The 27,593-nt window shown below is 38.6% G+C and overlaps 1 protein-coding gene across 7 annotated transcripts in view; it reads right to left on the minus strand.

Annotated features, from left to right (window-relative positions):
- The window catches only part of NAV3 (neuron navigator 3), a 414,503-nt gene that overhangs the window by 250,592 nt on the left and 136,318 nt on the right, over nucleotides 1–27,593 (minus strand). For 3 of the 7 annotated variants that reach the window (XM_056340406.1, XM_056340405.1, XM_056340404.1), the window contains exon 1: nucleotides 22,131–22,798. The exons of 1 other annotated variant lie outside the window; for it this stretch is intronic. In XM_056340406.1, the coding sequence (XP_056196381.1) occupies nucleotides 22,131–22,373 (243 nt within the window). In that variant the 5' untranslated portion in view covers nucleotides 22,374–22,798. Of the gene's footprint in view, nucleotides 1–22,130; nucleotides 22,799–27,593 lie in introns of those variants that run through there. 3 more of the 7 variants (XM_056340411.1, XM_056340410.1, XM_056340407.1) reach the window with 1 other exon arrangement.

A 27,593-nucleotide genomic window follows, 5' to 3' on the forward strand; every position in this document is an offset into this window, starting at 1 on the left:
TGAGACATGTAGACCCAAGCCAAATAATTCAGACTAAACTGATCAAGTTTACCCACTCAGTGCAAGATGTTTTCAGTTCATAAGATCTTTCTTCTTTTGTAGGCTAATTAAAACAGCTTGACTAAGACTTACTGAAATATTATGTTCCTTGCCATTCAAAAATTGTATGAGCCAATGCCAGCACTCCTCCCTGTTCACTTTTAAAGCCATATGAACTTTTCTTAAAGTTTTAAACCTGCTTGAGGTATTCACAGCTGCTTCTAATATTTTGACCGTTAAATTCTCTTCTTCCTCTCCAACTGAATTGCTATGAAGTATGCCAAATAGTTAATGTTGTTTTGTTTTTTTGGCTTCTTGCATAATGCTGCCGTATTCAAACACAGGAACTGTGTGACTGAACAACTAAAACTTGTATTTCTAGATTCAAAATTGAATAGTTGTCCCTAAAAGCTGTTGTTTGCCTATTTTGCTAAGCATTGTTCATGTTGGCATATTGTGTACAGTTTTTAGCACGTATAGGCAAAATAATGAATACTTAATTTTATATATATATTTTTATATATATATATATATATGTTTGTGGGTTTGAAAAGCCAAAAATAAAATGCCTACTTGGTATTTAAGGTTTATGCCGGTAACAGGAAAGAGAAATCAAACAGTTTTGCCTAGTCTTTTTTTTTTGTCTCACTTGTCCTGTCTGGGTTTCAGACTGCTTAAGGAATTTCTATTGATTTGGACAAATATAACAGAAAGAATGAAGGTTGTAGGTTAATGATATAAACTTCGCAGATAACAGTTTTCTCTTGTTACTGCTCTGGAAAATATGTGACTTTCCATAAGCCAGATACTTACTTAACTTTGATGAAGTGTAGCTAAATGTAGAGTGTGAGTTTTCCCTCAACAAAGTCTAAGGTCTTCAAGATTCTCTTTCTCTCTCACACACACACAAATCACTCCAATCAAGCATATAAATATGAAAATGCACAAAGACTTTGAAAGACATTTTCAGGAAATTCAATAAATAGCAAAGCAGCTGAGAGGAAGATAGAAAGTAACTGTAGTAGCTGTAGAGAATATGTATATATACAGTACATATGCATATGTTTATATGGATACAGATACATCTCCATAGATCCTGTGGATATTCTATACAGACAAGATGGCCTATGATGAGGGAGAGGGAAAAGAGTGGTGTTTTTTTCCTTACACATATACTACTCTGAAACTAGGTTTGTAAATTGATTTCTTAATAAGATTATGGTACTGTATTCCATTCATGCACATACCTAACAGCTTTTGAACATGATGGCTAATTTGAACAAAAACTGAATGAAAGTAAGAATTCTCAAAGATTTTAGATTCTTTCCTTCTTTTCTTTTCTTCCCTCCCCGCCCCTCCCCCCCCCCCCCCAACAAATGGAAAGAGGCAGCCAGGCAAAAAAAGACTCTCAATGAAGACGGCAGTGTGAGCTTACCCTGGCTAGACTTCAGTTCTGAGCAAGTGATCACCAAAAGGCACAAAACACAGAGAAAACAGACTCCCCCAACTATTTTCATGGGCAACAGACTATATTAAAATATTAAAATGTATCACTATTAGAGGGACTACGAAAATTTGAAATAATAGGAATAAGTAATGGGGAAAAGGTGCTAACTAGCTTTATAAACGTCATACATACTTCATGAGCTTTGTAGAAACTCAAATTCCTACTGGTGTAACTATCCTCAGGTAAGTCCACAGTTGAAAACTGTATTTTAAAAATGTACATGGAAAGCATATTTTCTTCTGTTTTGAAAATAGCATACCACTGATGCTGCTACCGCAATATCCATAGCAGAGCACCAGTAAGTGCTTGCGTACCAGTCAGGTATGACCCAATCTGCAAAGGCTGGAGTCAGCTATCTTCCCATATGTTAAGGACCCCACAGAAACAGTGGAGAAATTTTCACTAGCCTCAGGAAAAGAAATCTTCTCTAACTGACAACATCCCTATTCCTCCAGAAAGTCCAGAGCCAGAGCCTCCCATGGAGAAGCCCATGCCAGCAATGCTTCCCACAGCCCTACTTGTCAGGAGCAGCCTAACAAGGACTGGAAGTGCAGAGTAAGGAAAATGTTCAGTCCCTGAAGGCAGGGTGGGATGATGACTCATCTGGTGCTGTTCCCAAGTCATTCTTGCCAACCAAACCAACAGCTTACTGATGTGCTTCAGAAATCACCCCATCTAGCTATTCCAGAGCAGCAGAGGCAGGATCACAATCTGGGTCTTTTGTGCAAGGATAAATGAGGAGTCAGAAAGGACAACCCCCTACAAAGAACAGAGTGGCTGGTTCCAGTGGTGTTACACAGACCATAAGCTAAGTTTTCATCACTCTGAATGTTATACCACCTTTCCATAACCTGCCAAGCATTTCCTAAGTTTTCACCTTTTCGTATAAACAACAGCCAATGGAAAAGTAAAAGAAAAAGGTTCTTTTTCCTTTCTTTTGGTGGTAAATTTTGATAGACAGTTCATAGTGTATTTCTGAAACAACCTTTGATAATAGTTTTTTAAGAAACAGAGGAGGAGCAGAATCAACAAAAGAAAATATATTTACAGAAAATATATTTACCCCTTTGTTTAGTTAAATTGTGACTCTGATTAGGTCAGTTACACAAGTGTGAAACACTCCAGTAAATGAGTGGAATTACCCTTGTACACAATCAGATAAGAGTCAAGCTCTAATTTCCTTTTAAAATACCTACACTGCATTTTACAGTATTAAAATCATAAGGTCCGTGAGTACTAATACAGAAAGTGTGGGATCTTACCTGCACATGGAATCACTAGAAAAGTTGTTAGACTGTGTCTATGAACACTGTCATGGCACAGACTGTGTCAGTGAACTTTTTCCATTGAGCACTGGGATGCACAGACCTATCCTCTGTAGCTGTGATCCTCTCCTGTCTCCTCAGGGTCCCCATCCTCCCCCCCTGCACACTCCTCCTTAGCATCCCTCTTTATTTGTTTGAGCCTTACAAGTTGTCAGTGAAATCTTTGGAAGGGACACGCTAGTTGTTAAGCACAGTGGCTTGCAGACACAGCACAGAATAAGGTAAGAGAATTTGTACTAATTTTCTGCTTTCTCTGCTTCTTGCCTCCTGTGGAGTTAGGAAGAAAAGCTTTTTCAGTGGGAAAGTATAATTGCTGCCTGCCTGGTCAAGCAAGTGAATGCAGTGACTGTGTCAATTGTGTTGCAGCCATTTTCATACAAACAGTTCCAGATAACTTTGCAGTATCAGCCTCAATGTGTACTTTGTTTGGAAAAGATTCCCCTAATCATCAAAGCACTGCATAAAAAACAATCATAGCAATTAGGGCATGCCAAATAGAAGAGACAGCTGTGAAGAATTTTTTCTCCATTTCTCTGAACATCCTTCCTTTGATTCACTGGAGTTGAGTTCAAATTAACTTCAAGCTCTTTCAAACAGACACAGCCCTTACATATCTATCATCTGCTAACACTGCTCCACTGTCCACAGAGAAATAGCAGGGCCTCGCTCCTCACTCATCCACTCCTCTCACAAACACACACACTTTCTTCACCCCATCCTTAGGGCACTGAAAATCTATAAGGTTCTCATTGCTCCTTCCGAAGAGTGATTTCTGCAGCGGTATCTGACAAGAAATAAGTTAGCATGTTACAGCAAGGCCAAGAGAAGTTCAACATATAAACATTTATGTTCTAACATAAACATAGATAAAAAAATCTATTTATTTGTGAGCTGCTTCCCTCTCTCCTCACTTAACTGAAGCTGGTTTTACATCACAAATGTTTTAGAATGGAATCTAGATCACTGTCCCACTTGCACAGCCTCTAGCATCACTGATCCTCATTTGAGTACTTACTTGGATTTAATAGTTGGTAAGTCATAAGATGGTAGAACTTCTAAGTTTATTTTTAATCAAACCCTTGCCTACAGTACGCTACATTTTTATCTGAGACACTGTCAAATTTATTATCATGAAGCTAAAAATTTAGGTTCTTTAGCCTTAAAAAAGTTGGTCTGGAAGAACTTAAGAAAAACACTGAAAACAGGTACAATACAAGAACACTTCGTGCAACAAGCGGAGTCCTTTAAGAATAAGCCATGCAGTACAATAGCTATACCACAGCTGCCACAGCAGAGAGGAAGTCAAAACCACCACTGGTTTCACGTAAGCAACCAAGAAATTTCAGCAGAACTGCAAAAAGGACTGAGTTCAGCCTGCTACTTAAACCATTTCCAAAGAAGATTAAAATATTAACAACTCGGTGATTTGCTTTTCTCTGAGTTAAAGTGGTTTATTCTTACTTCTAATGTAATGGGAGAGACGAGAAAATTAACAGAGCATTATGCACTTTCTTCAGGACGATCAATAGCGTTTTGTGTGATTAAGAAGCTACAAGAGGAACATGTCAGGCACAAATGGTGACCAACCTCCACTGACCTACAGGTTGGGTAAATTGTTAAAACTATTGATATTAAAATCCTTACAGATTATTCTTTTGGAAATATCACACATTCTTTGGGCATTCAAACTACTCTTAAATTAACTGATTTTTGTAAGATATTTCAGAATGGACTCCTCAGAAACAGTTTGATTGTACTGAATTGAAGTGTAAATTATCCTTACAAAAAAAAAAGATTGATAAGGCGAGCTGAGTGAGCTGCTTAAAGCAAAACCCATGTTTAAGAACAAAGCCCGATATTCACTGCACCTAACTGTAGGTGCCAGCTGGGGAACTAAATTACCACAGGTTGTCTCAATATATGATTTGGAGAAAAGCACCTCCTGAGGGTAATTCACGTTTAGGGGCGTCTCTGTAGGTGTCTCTTTCTGCTGTCTGTGAAAAAGCTTGAAGTGACAGATATTGCATAAAGTTCAGCAGAAAAAGTCTTGTCTGTCCCCTTGGTGTAAACCAAGTTATTACACATTATGTTCAGACCTAGAAAGTGGCTGTTTCAGAGAAAATAAACAAGCTATAAGAATGAGAAGAAAAAAACAACCAAGCACACCTCTAAAAGAAACATACACAAACAGAAAAAAGATTGGAATTTAGATTTTTAGATATATCTAGTGAATTTCACTGCCCTAAATTTTAGGTTGTCCAACTTGAAAGTTTCAAAAGGAAATTAATTTATGTGAAAAAGGTGGTACCTTGTAAAGACTTTAAACACTCAGATGCACAAATCAGTCACCAATTTAATAGGCCTATTTCCCATATGCCTGTTAACACCAATATATCATATTTTTGGATGGCAGGCATTTAGCTACCTTTTGCCCTCTGTTTTGCAGGATATTGTTGTAATTTGCCTGAAGCCTTCTATTTCTTACTCTGGAATAAGGCTGTACATCTGTGTTCTTGGTGCTGCCTGGTTTGGAATACTAATGGTGGCAACCAAATTGTCAGTGCCAGCACACGTCTGTGGGACATAGAACAATCTGCAGATCCCCGTGAGCAAAGACAGCAAGTACAACATCCAAAGTGAAAATAAGCAGACTGGTTAGACAGGTGACAGCTTCAGTGCTTTCCGAGCATTTCTACTTCAAGACAGTTTGCCAAGCAAAGTAGCTTACAGCTCAAGAGGGGATTTACCAGAGAGATTACAGTGACTACAGCCAACGAGCAGCACCCTTTGCAGAGTACATGTCCAACTTGATTAAGGCTGCATGTAGACCTGTCACTTTCTATAAGCCTTCCTCCTTATTTCAAGTTGTTAAGCAGCAATCGTAATTCCTTAATGATATCCTTTCCCATAAGCAATGGCTGTAGCTGTTACAGCAATGTCACCAGCCCCTAACAAGAAAAATAACTCATGTGAGGGAGATGGTAATCCTCAAGAAAAACTCTCCTAAAATGATGTATGCAATACTCTGCAAAAGTATGTGAATGCTTTAAAGAACATTTCAGTTTTTATACTGGCTGAATTACTTGTTTTCAGATCTTTATAAGTAGTTTCTAGATTAATGTCACTCTTCAGAAATGCTGTGACAGCAAGTGAAGAAGGAGGGAGGAGTTTAATGCTGGCAGCTGAATGCAAATGCTGTGTAAATCCGTAGCGAGATGCTGCTGAGAAGGTAGAGAACTTTTGATATATGTGCAAGTACACCAATTGCCCATCAACTCATTAAATATTTCTCCCTGTGTCTACATAGAAGGCCTATACAGCTGCATTGCCACATATCTAGTAACTAATTCATTAGAGTCATTCCGGGTAATGATCCATTTCACTATCTCTACTATCTCTGTAGCACTAAGCTGAAACCTGTGAGAATACATCAAAGTGAAACATGTCTCCTTCACAGAGTTATCTCCATTTCCTATGCAACTAGCTCATTTCAAAAAGTATTATCTTTGCTTGCCCATCACTCCTCTTCACCGCTCCTCAGGGACTTTCCATAACTTTATATCACCTATCTGTTTAAAGCATCAAAAAAAAAAGAATGCCCCTCTGATAAAAGCAGGCCCAGATCCATCACCCTTATCAGGGCTATGTCTGCGCTAGCTTTCCAAGTAGCCTCAAAAGATTTAAATAACGTACTTTGGAACACAGATGTACAATCTGTGATAGTAATGATAACATTAGTAAAAAGTACACAAAAAGATAATACCTTCCCAAACAGAGTTCTGTACTACAAGATTCATCTTAACTAATTCTGAAAACTAGGTGTTTAACTTAAACTAGATGGTTCATCTCCCCTTAATTAAGCTCTAGATGCACATACCTCCAGACAGTGAGTCATTCTACCTTTATATAAACATCTCACAAAAGTGAAAGGAATTGCCCTCAAGAAGTGTTTATCTCTACCATCTGGCTATAGTAGAAGCCCAAGCAACTAGTTCAGACTAGACACCAACCTTTTAACTGGCTATAATGAGGTAAGATGAATGCCACTGTGATCAGAGCCTCCATATAGTCTGAAAATACTGGGACATTAATTTCTCGCTTGTGTGTTGTTTGGTCTCAACCTCCAGCACAGTCCTCCACCCTTTCCTAGTCTGACAGATAAAACTAATATGGCCTCAGTCTTCAATAAATGCAAAAATTATATAAGACAGAATTAACAACTTTTCCTCAAACAGTTTTTGTTCTGTGGTCCCCACTCTGCGTTGACACTGGCCTTCACCAATCTATGACACAGGAAAAAGAGCTAGGACTCTCTCAGACTTCCTCGATATTTTCCATTGGTTCCAAGTTATTTGCAGACAGGAAAAAGCAGTCCCAAACAGCTTGTCCCCTGTGCTCCACATCTTCTAGTCATGCTGACTATCATATGCACTTAATCCTGACTTAACAGCATTCAGCTATCAGGATCTAATATTACTAAACTCTAAAAGAAAGATTTCATTAAGGAAATAGAGCCCTTCAGAACAATGGTCTATACAGACTGGACTTGTTTGCTGTGTAGAATAAGACAGAGAAGGCAAATATGGACTGGCAATAAGGATTGTGAGTGAGTTTGTACTGAGTACATTTCTACTGCCAAAAGTAATTTACGGGTGGGACAGAAGGAGCCTCAATTTTAATCTTTGGAGCCATGAATGTGAACAATTCTCTATGCAGAATTTATGAGCTGCTTTTCTTATCAGTATTTCCTCAGAGTTTTCACGCAGTCAGATTGATTACCCTTTCCTCATACTGTTAGTGCATACTAAAGTTTTGCTATACAGCGCATAAAATGGACATGAACTGCATACTGTACCATACAAGGAAATAAAAGGCAGTGACATGCCAATCATGGTTATTAATTTTTTGTTCAAAACCACAATATGATATCACATAATAAAAATCTGTATTTCCAAATACTTCAGCAACAAGCATAACATAAATATTTGGGGATTTTTTAATTAGCCAAATTCTATAGGCCATCTAGACAGACAGAATACAAGAAAAGAAAGAGATGGGAAGAGTTTTATTTTTTCTGTAACAAGCTTGGCTTTCATAAAACAATTCTTTCTGAGTGTTTTCCATGCAAAAAAAGGTGGGTTTTTTCCCCTTTAAAATCATAGTTTCCATGAATAAAAAACTCGTATTACCAGATTATCAGAAAATACCAGTAATCTGGCATAAACCAGCTCAGGTTACCAATATAACCTAACATTCCCAAATATGAGGCCTTTGTCCTGGACCTACAATGCACTGCATTTTATTTTGAGAATCTGTCTCCCCATACAGTGCTAGGGGCCGTAACACAGGCTGTAGCTGTGCACATGAGCAGCAGCAAGGTGCACACAAAGTAATGGATATACCATCTGTGTGACCCAAGCAAATAGGGAATAGTACATCAATACATCCACCGACAGATAAACTGATCTCCCCAAGAAGCGGCACTAGCAGTGGCAGTTTCTGTTCAAGCTTACTTGTAAAAGCTTGTTACAGAAAGTCTGGCAGAGATGTTAACCCAATTTCTCAAAAAAACTTCACTCTGTGGCAATGCCCAATGGTTACTAATGAACTACTGGATGGATTTCTTGAGTTTAGAAGAAACCTGAGTATACAGATTTTAAAGCGCGTATCTTATTGGAGTTTAGGCTTTGATTGAGGCTGGAATACTCGAAGAACAAATACATGCCTATGAAGCATTTCAAAAGGAACAAATGTAAAAATTTAAAGCAAGACATTTCTTATTTTTCATGATAACAGAATATATTTATTTGCTATTTTATTTTACTTGCCTACCTAATCATGACATTAGATTCACTTCAATACAGCAGAGTAATGAGAACAAGTTACAGACATAACACCCTCCATGACAGGATGATGTTTGTTTAAAGAACACCATGCCGATTTGTGGAAGAAGTAATGGCTTGTATGGCTTGAAAATCTATCTTGTGAGAATGTAAGAGGTTACAGATTGTCTAACCACAATGAAATGGGATAATATTCTTATTCCAGTGAGTAAATGGAGAAACCCCTACCGATTTCAACAAGAGTATAGTGAGTTCTGATTCAGAAGGCTGGTTTTGCCATGTTTCTAATATGAAGTATTTAAAGTGATGGAGCAAACAACAGACAACTCCTTAAGGACATCAGAAAGGTGATAAAAGCAGAGAACTGCAGAAGCATAAAAATACAGGGTAACAAATTCTAATCTGTTTGGAAACTGACTCTTCAATAACTTAAACACTTTATTTACCATCTCTGCATTGGTCTCCTCAACATTGCAGAGGCACCCTCACACCCCAGAGGAACTGGGGGAGGCAATGCAGTCCCTGGCCTGCCACTGGGAATTTGGCTGCTGAGCTGCTGTTAAGAGTGCTGTGGATGCACTGACTGAGATACACCATATAAACAGCACAGCGATCAGTGCTTCTGCTGTTTTTGCCTGTTTCAGTATTGAACATATAAATCAATTCTACAAGTAACAAAACCCAAAAAGATATGTTGTACATCTCACTTTTATTACTATGGGCAGTAATTCCAACCTAAGCCTTCACCAAAAAGTTAACATACATGTGTATATATGTATACATATATAATATGTATTAATACAGGTATGTAAAGTATGTGACCTATGGTACACATGTATCAATAAAAAATACTAAAGTGTGTAGCTCATTTAAATATATCTCCTAATCACCTTCCACAATATTTAAAGAATACATTATTGAGTACACTGTAAACTTTTGTAAATAAATAGACAAATGCCAACAGGTACCTTTGTATGAGCATACCTAGCCACCTATATCTTTATTATGTACCATAAACTAAGTATGTACAGTGGTTTCAGTCACTGTAGGATGCAACACTGGTGCCAAAATGCTAAACCTACATTTATTATCTTTGTGCTATAAAAATGAAACCTCACAGTGGCTTTAGAGAAGCCAGAGAAGCCATAGTAATCTACTCAGACAATTATTAGCTTTTGCTGTCTTAACCTTTTCAGTCATCTCCACTCCAATCTGTGTCCTGCTGCTCTGGAAAAGTTAGGGCACACCAATGCTTCTCACACTGTAACACAGCTGAAAGTATTCTAAAAGCAACTGCAGAAAGAACTGAAGTAGATGAGCACAAAAATTATTAGTTAAATAGCTCTTCTGAAGAGTTTAACTAACTGTTAAGGACAAACCCCACAGATTGACTCAAATGAAGACATCAGGTTGATCTGACAAATGAAAAAGCACTGTGAAATCATGCTGCCTTACACAGTCCTTAAATCTCCACTTGCAATTGTATCAAGTATTAGTTAAAATATCATAATTCCTAAAGTCTAATGAAGATAATCAAAGGTAGTTGTAGAAGAGAGCTGTTGCACTTAGTGTTTCTTATTTTGTAACAAAGTGTCTGCTTGCATATTGTTGTTAAAATGATTCAGTGCTAAAAAAATCATTGTATTATCACACAGCCAGTGATAGAACCAGGCAAGTCATACCAAGACAAGGGTGTCATCTCAGGAATTACCTGTTTCTTATACTTTTCCACATAGTGGAACTACATGAAGCAATACCCCAAACTTTTCCAAAAGGTCCAAAATCTTCTGTTGCTCTGAAATGGTGGCAATATGCACACATTGCAAAAAGCCTCCACTCAGCCTTCAGTTCAGGTTAACTACTGCATCTACAGGGAGTTTTGCATGAAATTACAAGTACAGGTTTGCTGATACAATAGGAACCGATAATCACCTTCCAAAAGTCCAACTCTTGGGAATGCCACCAATTTAGGGCTTGATCAAAACACACAATATTTCTTTCTAATCAATCAGGACACAAGAACTTGTTTATGTCAGAACTGTGTTGCGAATCCCAGGTTACTCTGCAAAGGCTGCTCGGACCCTTAAAGACATGTATACATCTGAGTAAATATTACTGTAAATAATGCGGACTTTACTGTCATCCAAGCTGAAATGTTTAATGGGAAGTGAAGGAAACTTTTGTCTCTTCAGACTGAAATATGACCACTATCACTCTGCCTTTGCTGGCATTTATCTCAGTATTTCACGATGAGGTCTTACAACTTCTCTCACATTAAATGAGATCACCTCCAATGTTCAGGAGAAAAAGGATCAGATTTTCCATAGATGCAAATATGTCCCTAATCCTCTTGCTTTTAGGGAGTCTGACTTCTCCAGTATCTCTTTTGCTGATCTGAATCTCCTGTATTATATTCTTTTTCTGTTGCCAAATCCCCTCTAAGTATTTTTTTTTGAATGACAATCTTTAGTCCAATACACCAGTTCCCAATACGCTCAGTTTTGTGTGTTCCCTTCTCTGGAATTTAATCTGATTTGCTTTTTTAGCTTCCCCCACAACTCTACATCTTCCCTGCATCATGTCCACAAATGAGGCAGAGTAACTCGAAAAATCCTGCACTGACACAGTGGGGCCCTGGGAAGAAAGCCTTGTTTTCATTTCCACATATTTTTCTTTTATTCCCCATTCCCTTGTGCTAATAGCTTGCCTTATACACCAAAACTCTTTAAGGCTGTGGCTGATATAGCTGTCCCAGATTGGGAGGGCTTCTTTGCCCTCATTCATCAGTGACACAACCACCAACCCATTGCAGACACCTAGCTAAAGAAACCTTGGTCTTGCTTGAGAGTGGTCTGTATCTAAAAGTTTTGCAAATAAGACTGTGTTCAAAAAAACGCATCTGGAGATGGCATCACCTATGAACAGAACATTTGAGTGTCAATCACTACACATAGTTTCTCATCTTAGAGAATAGAACCTACTTCTTAGGTTTCAGCTAATAATGCAGAACCATACCAGTCTTCAGCGTGATACTGCAGTGAGGTAAAGAAAAGAGTGAAGATGCTGTTATTCTCTCCTTACCTTCCAGGATCACAAATTTACACAGGAAAAAATGCACTTTGTATATAAAATGCCTTCTACTGTGTCTTCTCATTACAAGCAAGAACAAAAAATGGGTGCGCTATTAAATTGACAGATAAAAAGCTGTTAACAGCAGTAAATGATTGGGTAAAAAAGATCGCTTTTTCTCAGGCCATTCAGAGTAACTTCAGTGACATTTTAAAAAGTAGCTAATTAGATTATATCTTGAGTATTAAAAAAATAAAATTAAATACTACTTAGCTGCCAAGCAACTTTTAAAATAATGGCATTATTACCATTTCAGATATGAGCTGAATTCAAGGAGGTACTTGATAGAAGCCAGAAGTAAAACAAGGTTGTGGCTTCCCATGTGAATCGCTAGGCCCTACTCCCTCTCAAAGCATTTCAAAAGCAAATCTGAACCTGTAGCTCTCAAGCTTTCAGATTTGTGCCGCTCCTTCATAAGAAACAGATTCCTTCAGCTCTTCCAGCACTGTCTCTGGCTGGTGAGCTGGCCAGCAATGACTAAAGCAGGCAGACTGATCAGCTGAGGAAATTTCTAAACTCCTTTTGAACTTTTATTTGTTATTTCACATTCTTACTTAATGCCTATTTATTTCCACTACAGAGACAGCTTACAAAAAAACCCCCCAAAAAAACAAAAAAAAACCCCAAAAAAACCACCACCACCAAAACCCAAACCAAAACAAACCAAAAAAAAAAAAAAAAAACCACCACCAAACACCAACCCCACCCAACCCAATCCTAAAACAACAACAAAAAGCAAAAGAAAGAAAACAGCTTGTTTACTCCATAGATGTGTTGCCAGGAAATCCCATCATTGTAGTGGTGAGTAAAAGTCCTGCACCCTGACTTATGTCTTACTCACCCTAAATATGTATGAGCCATGCAGCCTTTCCTGATTAATGTAAGTGGTCAAAAGCTTTACAACACTTGCTAGGAAGTCATCGTTCTGTGCATGACCACTCTGATTACTAAGCTGTGATGGTTTTACACATGCCCTGTAAATCAAATCCTAACGCACAACAGGAAGTTTTCACTGCCAAATCTTTTGGAGTTTAACACAGCATCAACATGATACAAAGCCAGGTGTTAAAATTGTCAAAGGGAGATATTTTGAAATGGAAAATAGAAGAGAGACCTCAACACCTATTTTTGTTCTAGCTTTTCAAATTTGCTGCAATTCACTAATTGGAGACTTTCACCTGAATAAAATATTTTGAACTACTGTTGATAGATACATAGAAGGATGAAATGCTTTTAGGTGTATTAAGAGGAGCAGAGCAGTAAAGGAGGGTTTACAGGAAAATAAACATAACTACAAAGATAAGTCAGACCAAATGTCATGCTGGAAGTAGGTTAGGACAATACTAATATTATACTTGGTTAAATTCTCTCATGTTTTATGCAGAGTTAGTACAGACGTTTAGTGGCTGGCACCTTCTCAGTTTATATATCCAGAAATACTACAATCCAGCCCTAACCACTTTAAAATTATGCTTCCCTTTGATTTGCTTATTTTCAAAGTTCTTTCAACTTGGTTTACACAGAACATACACCAAAAGCCATCAGAAATCTGCACATCTTACACAGGGGAATTATCCTTTTGCATTTACCAGACAAAACACTCTGCATTCCTTTTCTGAATTTTAAATAAGTTACACTATCTTTCGGCCAATGTCCTCTTGCCAGTAAAAACAAAAAAAAGAAAACCAAAAAAAACCAAAAAAAAATGGTTTGTGACCTTAAAAACATCACGGGCAAGTGAAGATTCACACAAAATATTCCACTAGTAAGTTTGAGAATAGATAGATGTTTCCTCCTTTTTCAGCTTAATCCCCAAACACTCTTGCTGTCAAAAGGCTATTGTTTAAGGCATGAGCTTCCTCCAAGACCACATCCTGTGAATCAGGTCAAAGTGAAACACAGAGCTGCTTTAAATGAACTACTCTTTGCGTGCCCTGTATGCAAGTGCAAGAAAAACTGTGTAACAAAAAATTAGTGTACTCAAGAAAAAGGGACAGTGGACCTAGACCAAAATGAACACATAGTTAAAAAAAATTAGCAGTTCTCATTTGCAATTGATGCCCTTACTATTCACTAAATACAAGAGTTTCAGCTACAAAGAAGCTGGGCAGTGTGTTCGAAGGCAGAAATTAGGACCAAAAAACATAATGTCTCCTTAAAAGAGGCCTGCTTTTATTCTGTAACTATTAATGATTACCACATCATATTTAATAAGTTAAAAGCCTATCAATAGCATTGCACACAGGACTTTTGATAACCTATACTGTTCCACAAAAATCAATCTGTGTTGATTGGACACATCAAAACCAAAGAATGTGGCTCCTGGAGTAAAATTCCACCTCCAGCTCAGAGCTGGACCCACACTGGTGTTAGCCATCATTCAAAAGTGTCCTTATGAAGCAAGCAGGAAAAATAACTCATTATCTGGATGTTTTATTCTTAAATGATCCTTTAGAAAAGGCAAAGGATGGGCTTGTGGTTATGATGTGGAAACTGGGACTCAAGATATATATGACTTGAAATTTCTAGTCCTGCCACAAAGTCCCAGCCTGACTGTGGGAAAATCATCCATTTCCCCTTTAATCTCTCCTTTCTCTCTACACAGCAGGGCTAATATTTTTCCTTTCTCCTACAGTCCGTGTAACACAGCCATACCTTCTGTCAGGCTGTAACTAAGTTCTGTGTGTGTGCACACTACCTGTCACGATAAGGCATCAACCTAGTAAAATTTTCTAGGATCAAGGTCTGGTTGAAACTCAGAAAAAAATCAACAGAAAGGACATTCTCATATGTTTTTACTTGAGGGAAGAAATGGTTTTCAGCTGAACCAAACCTCATAATCTTAGTGGTACTCCTCACTGCTGGGTGCATTGGGACGCTCCCATATTCTAGGGAGCAGTCTGTACTGCCCCTACAAAATGCAGCCAGCTGAAATACTCACTGCAGTGCTCCTGAAAGGATTTTTCAAGGATCTGAGAGCCCTGAACTAAATACGGTTCATAGGACTTCTGTGTTCCTTGTTACAGAGCAAAGAACTGAGTCCCTGAGAGTCATTCCACTGCCAGACCTCACAGGATCTTGAGTCATGAGGGCACTCCAATACTGATATCCTATATGCCAGGGAAATGAGTGTTTCCTAGCAAGGAACTAGCTGGCTGGTTTCCAATGACACCCTACCTGTGCTTTCAGGAAACTTAACTGGAACTGCAATACTTCAGTGAAATGCCTCTGGAAACACCCGTACCGTACAATGGCATTTTTTCTAAGGTAGCAAAGCTGTCTCCAAAGGGAGTCCTTGTACCTCTATGGCACTGTGGGCCACAAGGCTCAGTTTCTCAGAGCAGCATGGTTTCATTAACACAGACTTGCACTCAGCTGAACCAAGGAACAAGAAAAGAAAAAGAGAAGACCATCAGGATGGCTATCGAGTCCTTTGCATGGGGCAGGATCAGTGCTAGTAATGCTATGAATGGCAGGTGTACATGCATGTGTTTTTTAAAATCTCCAGTGATGGAGGTACTATACCTTCTGCATGCAAAACATTCCTCTGTTTAACTATTGTTACTGCTGGGAAGTTTTACTACAGCCTAACTGAAACCTCCCGAGGTATAATGTAAGACCATTATTTCTATCAAGAGATGTAGACCACTTATCTCCACTTATGATCATGGAGAACAGATTAGCCCAAGGGGCTGCAAGGGTATTATACCAAGCAAATGTTGCTGGGTTGCTTCAGGTTCTGGAGCTCTGCTGATGCATCAACACTCAGACACACTCCCATTTTCAAGGAAAGGAATTTTTTAATGAAAAGTTGTTTGGTCAGGAAAACCCTGAGCAGCTTCCCTAGGCATAGATGCAATGCAAAAAGAGTAAAGAGTAATTGTTCTCTACTGATGCCTAAAACCAGGTCACAACACAGATTAATATGAAATATTTTGAGTTCTACATTCTTATTTTGTGAGAGAAATAAAACGATGCAGTAGAAAGGTAGGCAGAAGTCTTAAGCTCAGGTTGGTAATTGATCCCAATTACAAATTACAAACAAAAAGCATCTTTTAACCTACACTCAATACAATTTGCTCATAAATACAAAAGTTTTGAGTTGCATGTTGTGTTACTATACATTGATCTCAACTATGTAAAAATGTGCTTGGTAGAGATGATTAGAAAATAAACATGTAACAGTAAAGTTGACTCCAAGTTCATACAGCATGAGGCTCTTAAATCAGTTGTGGCATAGACATTGGTGCTGGATACATAAAGCAGATTGAAGACACTGTTATCTGTTTGATAAAGAAATAATTCAGAGCACAAGGCAAGAAGCTGAAATTGCTGACAATCTGAACTTCTGCCAACTGTCCTGGCTTCACTGGGGCTGTGTGAATTTGAAACATGCATAGTCCCAGGTGTCAGCAGTGCAGACTGAAATTTCTGGCAGCTAGTTCAGTGCTATTGAAATGATGCTGGCTTCCTATCACTAGCGGTCACTATGGGGAGAAAACAGGCATCTCTGGCTGCTTCTGCTGCCCTTTTTGTTGCCTTGGCCGTAGTGCTCGGCACAATGAGCAGCCTCCTTTCTTGCCAACCCACAAGGCAGACATCTACAATGCACTAGCACTGAGAAAAGGAAGGGTATGACAAAATGGGAAAAAACCCACATTTATTTATGTTCCCTAGATTCGGCATGTCAAGCAACTTGGTGGAGCTTGGCCCTGAGAGACCGAACAAAAAGATATCCAAAAAAATTGAAAGGTCAAAGAGATGTGGGATTGCAACAGATGCTCTGCTTGGGAGAGATCACACAGAACCAAAGTGAATGATGTGTAAGGGTTAGCTAAGGAAAGATTAAGATATGGAAGTCGTTCATGGCACACATCTGGTTTTCCAATGTGCACAGTACTCCCATTGGCGTGATTAGAAGCCCCACCCAAGTACTGAAAGCAAAAATATTTGTCTTGAGATCTATCTGGACAGAGGAGCCTAGCTGTCCTCCAAGTCTGGTGTCTGGTGATGGACAGAAGTTACTACAACACCAACAAACTGCTATAATTGATGAAGAAAAAATGGGAAGTTTCCATGCTCATTTAAATGTCCTACTGCAAAAGGGCTGACTGAATGACACTGGAAGACCTCAGATCATGACTGAGATGCAATAGTATGATACTAAAAGAAATGGACCTCAAAAGTCACTTTAACAGCAGCAGTATGTGTTTTTTCCTCACCACATCAAAGTATTAAACTTTGTTTTGTGACACTGACATTCATTTTCAATTACTCTAATGATGTTCACCTGGTACAACTGTTTCAGACCCCATTCTTTGTTGGCTATGCTCCCCAGGTAAAGCACATCTATTATTGCCTGTTCTGCTGATTTAGAGACTTCTTCATATTCTAGAGACACATCATATTCTTTGTCATCTTTTCTAGAAGACCTTGCAGCAAACCCATTTCCCAAGTTCCCCTGAGACTTTTCTGTATCCAAGTTAAACTGTTTAATTATGAATTTGGTGGGGCTGGACCCCTCTAAGGGAGAACACAAATTACCATCTATTCATCCTCTGAATTCTAGTATCCCCATCCTACAAGAATCTTCATATAAACTCCCAACACAAGTATCTAGAAAAGTTTTAGGTTTACATATGTGTACAGGATCACTCGTGGAGCCTGACTAGCGCTTTCCAATAATGAACAGTGATATGAAAAATGTTGCAGCCATGACATGAAGGCTTGATTAGTGGATACAAAGAAAAATAAGTCATATGCAGAAGCCCGTAAAGATGTCTGCCAACAGGAAGGAAGAAGCAGATAAAGCAGACAGCAGCAGACAGATAGCATGGACAGAGAGAAACTGAAAACAAGAAAGAAAAAAAAATAAGAAATAAGATAATATGACAGTAAAGGAATGAATTAACTCAGGAAAGAAGGCTAAAATCTTATCGTCCAAGTCATATAACCAAAACAGTACAATTAATATATCAGATTCAGCTCAGAGAAAATTCAGTTTGCAAGCATAAATGATGGTGCAGAGCTCTTGAAAGAAGGAAGTTTGATGATGGGAGGAAAACCCTGGGAGCATAAAGCAGAGCACTGCAAGGAGCAGCCCCAGGATGCCAGGCCAGAAGACCAGCATGTCTAGCAGGGGTGCTGACTCCTAGCAGCTCCTCAGCTTTGTGACAGAGATTAGTGGCAGTGCCTTTGCAACTGCACCATCAAATGTGTGAGGGCAGCTGAAATCAATCATGGTGACCTGGAGTAAAATGCTATTGCCATTTTGCTACAGGTCACTATAGTACAGAGTTATCATTGAGTGACCAAAATAAGTTGGTTTTGCAAAGAAGTTCTTTCTTAGGTCCTTAGTTTTAAGCCATTGCTTCATTTACCTTTCTACAGTATCACTTTCACTTCATATTTTTTTTTATTTTGTTACTGTTTAATAGCCCATTGTATAACTAGAACAGTATCACAAGCCAGCCTAACATGATCTAATAATTTTGTTTTCATTAATTTAGCAAGCAGTATAAAAGTGGCAGCACAGAAATATATGTAATACTGTACCCACAGTCAGAAAAATATTACAAAAGGTATTGGTGTTTTCAGACACAGATTTGCACAAAAACACTCTGTGGTCCAACTGAACAGCAAAACTCCATCTGCTTCAAAGACAGCCAGCATTTCACCTCATGAATCCAGCAGCTGGATTCCTTTCCTGTATATACATATAGGAATAAACTTTTGTCTATATGATACTCAGGGAAAAAGAATGTGCTCTGAATGCTTGTGTCCAAATATTTTGCATGACTATTCACATCATAAGTGTTCATGCAGTCAGTTTAAACATTAGTGGGTTTAGCAAGAAAGCAGATGGACCTGTATGTGACTTAGGTACCGAAACACAAATTACAAAAATTTTGAACAAAAGTGTAGTTGAATAAACTACACACAGAATAATTTAAATCATTAGCAACTTACTATTTGCTTAGGCCTAACTATGTTCTATCCAATGAGGAAAAAATTGAAAATAATCACCTCAAAATTTTTCTACTACAGTTTCTATTACAATAGTAATACCTTTTTTATTAAATTTCAAACTGCATCATGTCCACAAAAAAAGAGGAAATAACCAAGACTACATGGGCAAGTGCAGCAAAATCAGGTGAGATGGAAGAGGCACTCAGGGAAAAAAGAGCTGATGTTTGCAGCTGTATTCCTAACCAGGCTTGGCAAGGCAGTTGTGTGAGAAAGCCAACACACGAGTCAAAAGTCTCAAACAATCAGGTGTGGGGAGACTGAAGGCCATACAGGAAACAGCTGGGTGGCAATGACCTACTGTATTGACATGTGTAACCCAAACTTATCTTGGAATCCTTAGCACTTATAGATAGCAACAGGATATGTATGTCACAGTGACTACATGTGTCAATCAAAGTGCCTTCCAGACAGGATGAGAGGGCTGGTGACCCACAGCACAGCGTATGTAAAATACTAAATACAGCAATGCTAAAGGCTGCAATCCAGCAGCCAAGGGAAAAAGTTAACCAGATGATTGATTTCTATGTTCCATTGTCTTATGCAGATAGATAGCCATCATTTTTCCCTCAAAACCCAGTGCTGCCTTATATCCAATGATAAAACACAAGCATACAATGGCATGTTACATTGGCAGATTTTACTCTCAGTTGGAAACTCAGACTAGGTATTAATTACATTTTGATTGAAAGACCTTTCATCTGATCACTGCTATAATGAAACATTCCCAATGTACAGCACTGTATACCACAGAGTCACATAGGAATACCATGTTTGATTAATATGTTTGCTAACCAAAGAAATCAACCAAAATTCTATTGGAAACAGCAGTCACAAATGGTCGAGTTTTGGGACAACACAATCTGTAATGCAGAGCTTGCATCTGCTCAGCAAACCTGAAGAGACATTAACTCTAGCAACTCCCTCAAATTTGTGCTTAGAACTACTGCTTAAATGACCTGGACATACTGCTGAGGCTACAAGGCACTGAGAAACAGGGTGACATGGATCTCCATCACTGATGAAGAAAAAGAACATTCAATATTTTCAGGCTGATACTTGGAAGTTGACTAGTAAGAAAGAGCTAAAGATAATTTCTTCATCATAACCGCCCATCTTATAGCCCAAACTACTTTGGCAAAATGAATTCATGAAACTTGCTTAAAAGGTAAACAAAAGTGTATCTTTCAGAAAAGCGTGCTTGGAAGAAAATTGGGCAAAGGGCTAGCTTTACTGGGAATGCTGGATTTGTAAGGCAGGAAAACAGAAAAGTTGCAGAAATTACTAACTTCTTGAATGCTCAGCACTTCTGCAAATCCAGGCGGCCAGGGGAGGTTTTCAGACCATCATGTGCACAAACTGGCCTTACTCTTTAAGGGTCATCTTTAAAAGTGCACAGCTGCCTCTATAATGGCTGATAGGATGCTTTTTGGAGGTTGGTTTGTTTTGTGTTTTTTTTTTTCTTTAAAAACCAGTCTCTAAGCTTACAAGTAATTTCAAGCCCATGAAACATGAAATTGGAAACTGGGATCACCATTTGTATCCATTTAGCTTGTTACTTTACTCACTAGCACTGCAGCAGGGCTCAGGACCAGATGCCTTGCAAGGATATGACTCCCATTAGGTCTCATGCTAATCACTAGTAGTTCCCAAGTGAACTACTAATACTTCCCCACTGAAGGCAAGATGCTTCATATCTTTCTGCACGCTTACTTAATGAAGAAATGTGTTTCAGTAGACAATGTGACTGTATTATTTTTTTCTGAAAATAGTACTTGCAAATCTAATTTACTTTTCACGCAATATCCACTAAAGAACAACATTAAAAAGGAAACGTAAAGAATATTTTATATTAAAAATAAGCAAGCAAGGAGGAATTGCATTGTGTTGCAAAGTTATATTATTATCTTCATGTCACACTCATGTCATAGAAAAAGGCTGTTTATCATTTCTGGTAATCAAAAGATAAACAGTCTGCTCCTTCTTTATATTTCTGTATAGCATGTCTGAGACCACCAATGCATCATCTTTGTAAGGCAGGGAGAGGTGATACAGAAAACGTGACATAAAAAACTCCAAGGGAAAAAAGTAAGTGACATGACCAAAATCTCATGGGGAAATATGTGGCAGGGATTAAAGAGGAAACCAAATGTTCAAAATCCCAACCCTATGCTTTAACCACAAAACCAACTTTCTTCACTAATACTGAATTAACCCAGTAACTAAAAACAAAGGAAAACCAAGTACATATATTATGTATATCTTGCCACTTTAACAACTCTGATGACACTCAAGTGTCCTCAAACTAGATAGGAAACAACTACAAATATATGTTTAACCCCAGTGTGGTAATCAGTTCCACAAACCAAAAGCAGTAGAAAAGCAAGGGAAAGCAACCTCACATAACACTGCTTGCTGAAGCTGTTAAACCACACATGCAGCCATAACATAGTGATTGAAAGATCTACAGGAATATATACTACTGACAAGAAGGGACTTAATACTTATGTTCAAAGCATGGAAAATGTTTTCGACTACAGCAGAAAGACTAGTAGAAAATCCAGCAGAAGGTTTTAAATTGCTAATTAAGACTCAAAAAGAACTCCTGTAGAAAAAAAAAAAAAACCTAAGGAGTCTAAAAAACACTGTAGCATCCTACTTCAGACAAATCTTTTTTAAAGAAATCACAGTGAACCAGAGTTAGGTAGGGACTAGGAAGAAGCTATTTTGTAGAAGAGAAACACACAGGTACTTTTTCACTGGGAAGCTGTTCTGGTTCAGCAGATCTGCAGCAAGAGTAGCCAGATCATTTGAAAAGTGAAAAGAAAATCAACTACTTGTTTTTATTTTAAAGGAGCCTCACTGTGAGAATAGGTGTGGGTGTGAGAGCTCTTTTTCAACTTCATAATATAACATGAAACAGACAAGATTTTTTTTTTTTTTTTTTAAAGTACTGTCATGTCATTGCTCTGCTTACTGGGTGCCAGAATGATTTTTCTCTACTTATGATTCTTCTGAACCTTATGAAAATGCATCTGTGAAGCATTTAATACTAACATTTAAAAACAGAATATTTATTCAGACAGCAACACTGAGCAAAACAAATTTCCAGGGCTGCTATGCAGGTTCCCTGATGACAGAAAAAGTCTATTTATCCAGTTACCCTGGAGTTCTGCATGCAGTAGGTTTGTATCAATTTTTTGTCTGAGCAAACCAACATTTTCTGAGAATTGAGATCCACAGGTAAAGTTTACAACTAACCTTGCTGTCTTCGATCTCCTGGGTTTTTCCTTGAAGCACTCTCCTCTCTCCAAAATCGCAGGTTGACTTTAATGTAAGCTGACATGAAAGCATCGAGCTCTCTGCCCCAGTAAGCTCCAAAGACTTTGCTGAGTACTGCTGCGAGCTGGCGGGACCGAGGTTGGGTATCGGGAGGGCAGTGTGAACAGGCTTTGACCCTACGGCTGGCTGTCTTAGCTTGGAGGCAACCCCAAGTACAGGCATGGCTTCTATAAAAGTATCTTCTTTCTGCCAAAGAAAATGCTCCTGACCTCAGTCTGGTAGACTCCAGCTTCAGCAATTCCAGAACAAATACTTTAAACAAAAGTAGCAGTCATCTTCTCAAAAATGTCTTAAAACAATAATATTACGAGTTTCATAAGGAAGCAAAACTTTTCCTTCATCTCTTCCCTTCTCCCTCGCAGCCACTCACACGCGCTGCTCAGTGGCTCTGTAAAGAGTAAACACTCCTTTGGGGCGTGAACTTTTCTTGAAGGTAACTACCACAGAGCTGCCTGTCTGAGATTAAAGTACTCATAAATTTACTTTTTCTTCTTCCTACAGCATTCCAAGTCTGTGCATTAAGTGAATGAAGGACGGGAGAAAAGGAGGGAGAGAAGAGATGAAACCTCCCCGTACTCCAACTGTCAAAACAGCTCTGAGACCACAACACTGTAAGCAGAGACCTCTTCCTGACTACATAAATAACCAGCCCACATCTTAAAAAAAAAAACACAAACCTCTTTTTTTTTTCTGATTAAAAAAAAAAAAAAAAAAGACCTGAGTAGTGGCCAAAGCAAACAGCTGTTGGAAGAGTTTTTATCCCGGAAATAATCTCAGCAATGAAGCTGTTTGTCTGATTCCTGGCTATTTTTCACTGCTGACAACCATGAGCTACGGTGTTTCATTCCCCGTTCCTCCCGTGAAATCAGGTTAAAAAATCATGCAAGAGCGTGGCTAGGAACAGACACTGAATCACAGTGTGGGTAATGTCTGTGCTATGAAAAATCCATACAAAAACACAGAGCAGGATATAGGAAAATCAGGAGCATTGTTAGAAGATTTAGTCAATACAGCTTTTCAGAGTTTGTGGTGGTGTTTTTTTTTTCTTTCTTTCTTGGTGGTGGTGCTAACGTCATCTATTTAATGTTAACACTTCCCTTTCTAAAAACATTTAAAGCTCCATGAAGTCCATGTCCAACGCATCATTTCTGCTTGTTGTTCATAGAAATATTCATGCTGGCAACCTCAAGTGCTTGTACATGGAAATACAGGACAGATAGGCAAGCAGAGCAGGCTACAGAATGAGTCACAATGGACAGACCGATTTGCTGAGCAGCATAAACGCTTACTTAAAAGGAGAACTGTAAATTCCTTTGAGAGTCTATAGCAGGGGAACTCATTTTAAACTGTGATATAAGGAAACAAATGTGCAGAAATGCCACACCATTAAACTCTTATGAGATTTTATCACCTAACATTACAAACAAAAATATTCCACATTTGGTTTTATCGTTATCTCTTCCAAAATAATACATAGAGAGATAGGATTACCTAGATCCTATTCTGCCACTAATATCCTACATGGTATTAACTATCCCTTCCTTGAATAGTATGTGCTATTAACGCTACAGATGTAAGCCCAAGAGAAAATAAGAGCCTCGTGGACTTTTATTTCTCAAGTTAAGGATGGCAAGAGTTAGAAAAAACACAAAAAAAAGAAAACAGAGTAAATGAGAAGCAGAATAAAAGGATACTCTTACATCACCCTTTGAAATTATTTTGTGGAATAAAACTGTAATACACAGTATTATCCTTAACATAGATCACACTGACACAGTAGTTAAAAATTCAACTCTCTCTATTGACTTATAAACTATTCCATTCTTATTTGTAGGGTAAATCTGACCTGGTTTAGGAATCTCCTGAATTTTGAAGTGTGTGTATGGAGGATTAGCAAACCCGTTTCAGCATCCTTTGCTTATCTTACCTTTGCTTTTGCCATCATTAACAGTAGCTGCAATGGACTCTATGTAAGATTGCACAGAAGTATCTGCGTTGCATTTCAGACAAGTTTGGCCCACAGCACCCACCACTCTGTTCCAACAACTGGGATATTCTTGTTCAGTGTGACATTAAAGGTCTTAGGCAGAGCAAAGGGGAAGAAAGCTCCTTGTGCGGTCCGCATTTGTTCTCCAGCACCATAAAGCACTGTGGCTGTGTAAAGAATTTAGGTTTCTTAGACACAACTGTTAATAGTTAAAGCTTTAGAAAGTGCACATATGCAAAGGCTGAAGCGGACCACAGGAAAAGAGGGATTTATCTCTTGCAGTGTTTGAGAAGATGAAAAATCCTCATGAGGACTGTTAACCAATGATCAAGACAAAGAATAAACTAGAGTCATGAAACAGATACTTTCTTAAAAAGAACTTTGCCAAAAAGATGTAATTGAATCTTATTACTACTCAGGGTTATAATTTTACGAAGTAATGCACTATGGTAATCTTGCTGTTCTTCTTTTGAATATGAATGATGAGGTCATGATACCCACAGTCTCTTTTGCAACCCATTTTCCCAGCACAGAAACCTTAAAAGTAATAAGTAAACAAGCTTACTGGGAGAGAGTCATCTGTAATACATAACCAACAGGGTTTGGAAATGTGTGTTGTGATGTGAAGCTGGTGTTACTCTTTCAAAATTATTATTACCCTTTCAAAATAGTTGTTAATTATATTATGACTTTCAAGCTAGTATAAGGTCAGGGTCATCAACTTCAGAATTTAGACAGAGTTTTTACAATGATAAAACCCAGAAGTGCTTCCGGTCTACCGAAGATACAAAGAAGAATCTACAAGAGTATTTGCAGCAATTGAAAAAGATGATGGTGGAAAGCAATAATAATGCTCCATAGGTAAGAATGTGGTCACAAGCCTGGTTGCAAGTCTTGTCTTCCTGTTTTTGTTTTCCCTAACTCTAAGTAAAAGATAAATAAACACATTACTGCTACCCATAGAAATCACTTAGCTACATTTTTCACTTGAAAAGTTTTTGTGTACCTCATGATAAATATGGGTTTTATGAAGGATATCAGGGGAAAAGAATATTTAAGACCTAGGCTTCAGTAGTGTTTTCCATGCAAACAGGAAAGCACAGGATAAAGCATCTGTGGACAACATGCACAAAGAGGCACCAGACACAGGTGCTAGTGGTGGAGCTGACAGGCAGGGGATGGCACTGCTGGCAGAAGGTGTCTGGGCCCACAAGGATTCTGTGAAGGGAAGGACAGAGCGTAACTGTGAGGAAAGGACAAAGCTGGAAACTGCAAAGAAGGGAGCCTTGTAGGCAGCGTGCTGGTAATGTGAGTTTGGTGGGATTGTCCTCAGTAGCTCTGGGGTGGGGAGCTAAGTGACCATGAAGCAGGGCTGCCAGGGAGAATCCAAAGAAGGAATGAGGATGATTTACAGAAGCATGAATAGCAATCAAACAGAAAGAAGGCATATCTGTGAGAAACCAGGGGTGGGGAAGTTGCAAGCAGTGGCTATAACCTGAGGTTAAATTAAATCAAAGCAACATCAGACAGCCTGGCTTAAGGGACAAAAGTATTGTTGGCAGGATAGAGAAAGTAGTGAATAAAAAAATATGGCTGACAAACAAGGAACACGTATCTTCACTTGGTTACGCGAAGCTGATAGACACATATCTAGAAAGGGACTGAAAAGGAACAGGTCGGGCTAAACATGGTACAGAGAGAGGACCAGTAAGTTTCTAATTTACCTGCTTGGACATTTATCAGCTTAGACATCCTCAAGCCAGGCACGTAGGGGACATCATCTGGATTCAGGATGCAGGAGGATTAACACAGATCACGACTGAAGCCCTGACACAAGGGAAATGATGAAGTTGTGCAGGAAAGGAGAGAGTTATGAGGAAGCTAGAAGACAACCGAGCTGTGGAAAAAACCAGAGGGCAACATTTCCAGTGGGGTGTTAGATAAGGAGATAAAACTGGAAAAAGGAGAGATCAAAAAATAGGGAAACAGAGCAACGGTCAAAACACAATCCTTAGTAGTCTTGTCAACAGTAGTGGCAATTCCAGTGAAATGTTGAAGGCAGGACCGTTTCTTTAGCTAATTACAATTAAAAATGATGACAATCTGACTATAAAGTATGACTTCAAAAGCATCAAGCAATCAATGTTTTTACAGAAATTATGAGTTAGATGAATAATCTTTAACTCATAGGTGGTATGTATGCATTGTATAGTAAACCCCACATCCCAGAAAAAGCTGTAATATTTATTTCATATAACACGAGCAAGCACATCTAAAATCCAAGCTATTTCACAAAAGATGGTATATGTCAGTAGTAATATTAAGGTGAATTTTTGTTCTGAAGACTTAACAGGAATAACTAACTATTCACAGCACAACACCCTAGCATAAATTTCCTTTCCTTCATCGCATCTGATACCAGATCAAGCTCCTTGAAGGCTGCTCCCCTTCTGCACCCCCAGCCCGGAGACAAACTGCTTGTATGAACCGAGCAGACAGCTGGCAGTGTCTCCCAGACCACAGGAAATATCAAGAGAGGGGACACCTGCCTCAAAAGTGGAGCCAAGAGATTTGTTTGCTCCTTCTGGTCTATGATCTTCGACAAGGAAGCTGTTGCATGTGTCCAGGGTCAAACAGGAAATGTCAGGGGTCCAGAGACTGCAGTGGTCTGTTCTGAGCTGCTTCCCTACTTCACCCCACTGGTGTAACAGCTGTGCCTATAGCTTATGTGAGCGGGTCCAACTTCTGAATGAGCTTCAATGTGCTGATACAATCACACAATTTGAGGGTTGAGCAGATTTTTTTTTCCCCAGAAAGAACTCTTGAAAAAGCAACCACCATTACTAAAATACTGAATGTACCTGAAATGGATTTTATGTTTTATTTAATAAACCCAGGTAAGGCACGTTTAAACTTTTATAATACAAGTAAGAAGCTCTTCTCACGTCTGTTTGGTGTAACAGAATAAATTCAATCTATCAGATAATGATGAGACAAACTGTTCAGCTCTGACTCATGTTCACAGCATAGTTCTACTGACATTATCTTTGTTATTACAAAAGTCAGGTGAATCCATTAGTCTCAAGGTAAGACATGTAGCAAGTATTTCATCCTATCTGCAACTATGTAATGCTACTAAGTAAGCTGCTATTGTTTTTCTTAACAGTTTGGAATTTGCAAACATATATAATCCAAAGCCCAGTTACAGTCTCAGAAAAAGGTGCATCCGGCTTCCTAAAGGAAATCCTTCTGTTTTGGCTGAATGTTTGGGGAAGTTTTTCAAAGAGGACAACTTTTAAATAAGGATATCGTTTTATCCTCTGAACAATTTGGCCCTTCGAAGCTCAGCCAGGAGTTTATGGGTTTGAATGCATTAACTCTTAGAAATGACCAGA

The sequence above is a fragment of the Falco biarmicus genome, chromosome 5, assembly GCF_023638135.1.
Source record: "Falco biarmicus isolate bFalBia1 chromosome 5, bFalBia1.pri, whole genome shotgun sequence".
Classification (NCBI taxonomy): domain Eukaryota; kingdom Metazoa; phylum Chordata; class Aves; order Falconiformes; family Falconidae; genus Falco; species Falco biarmicus.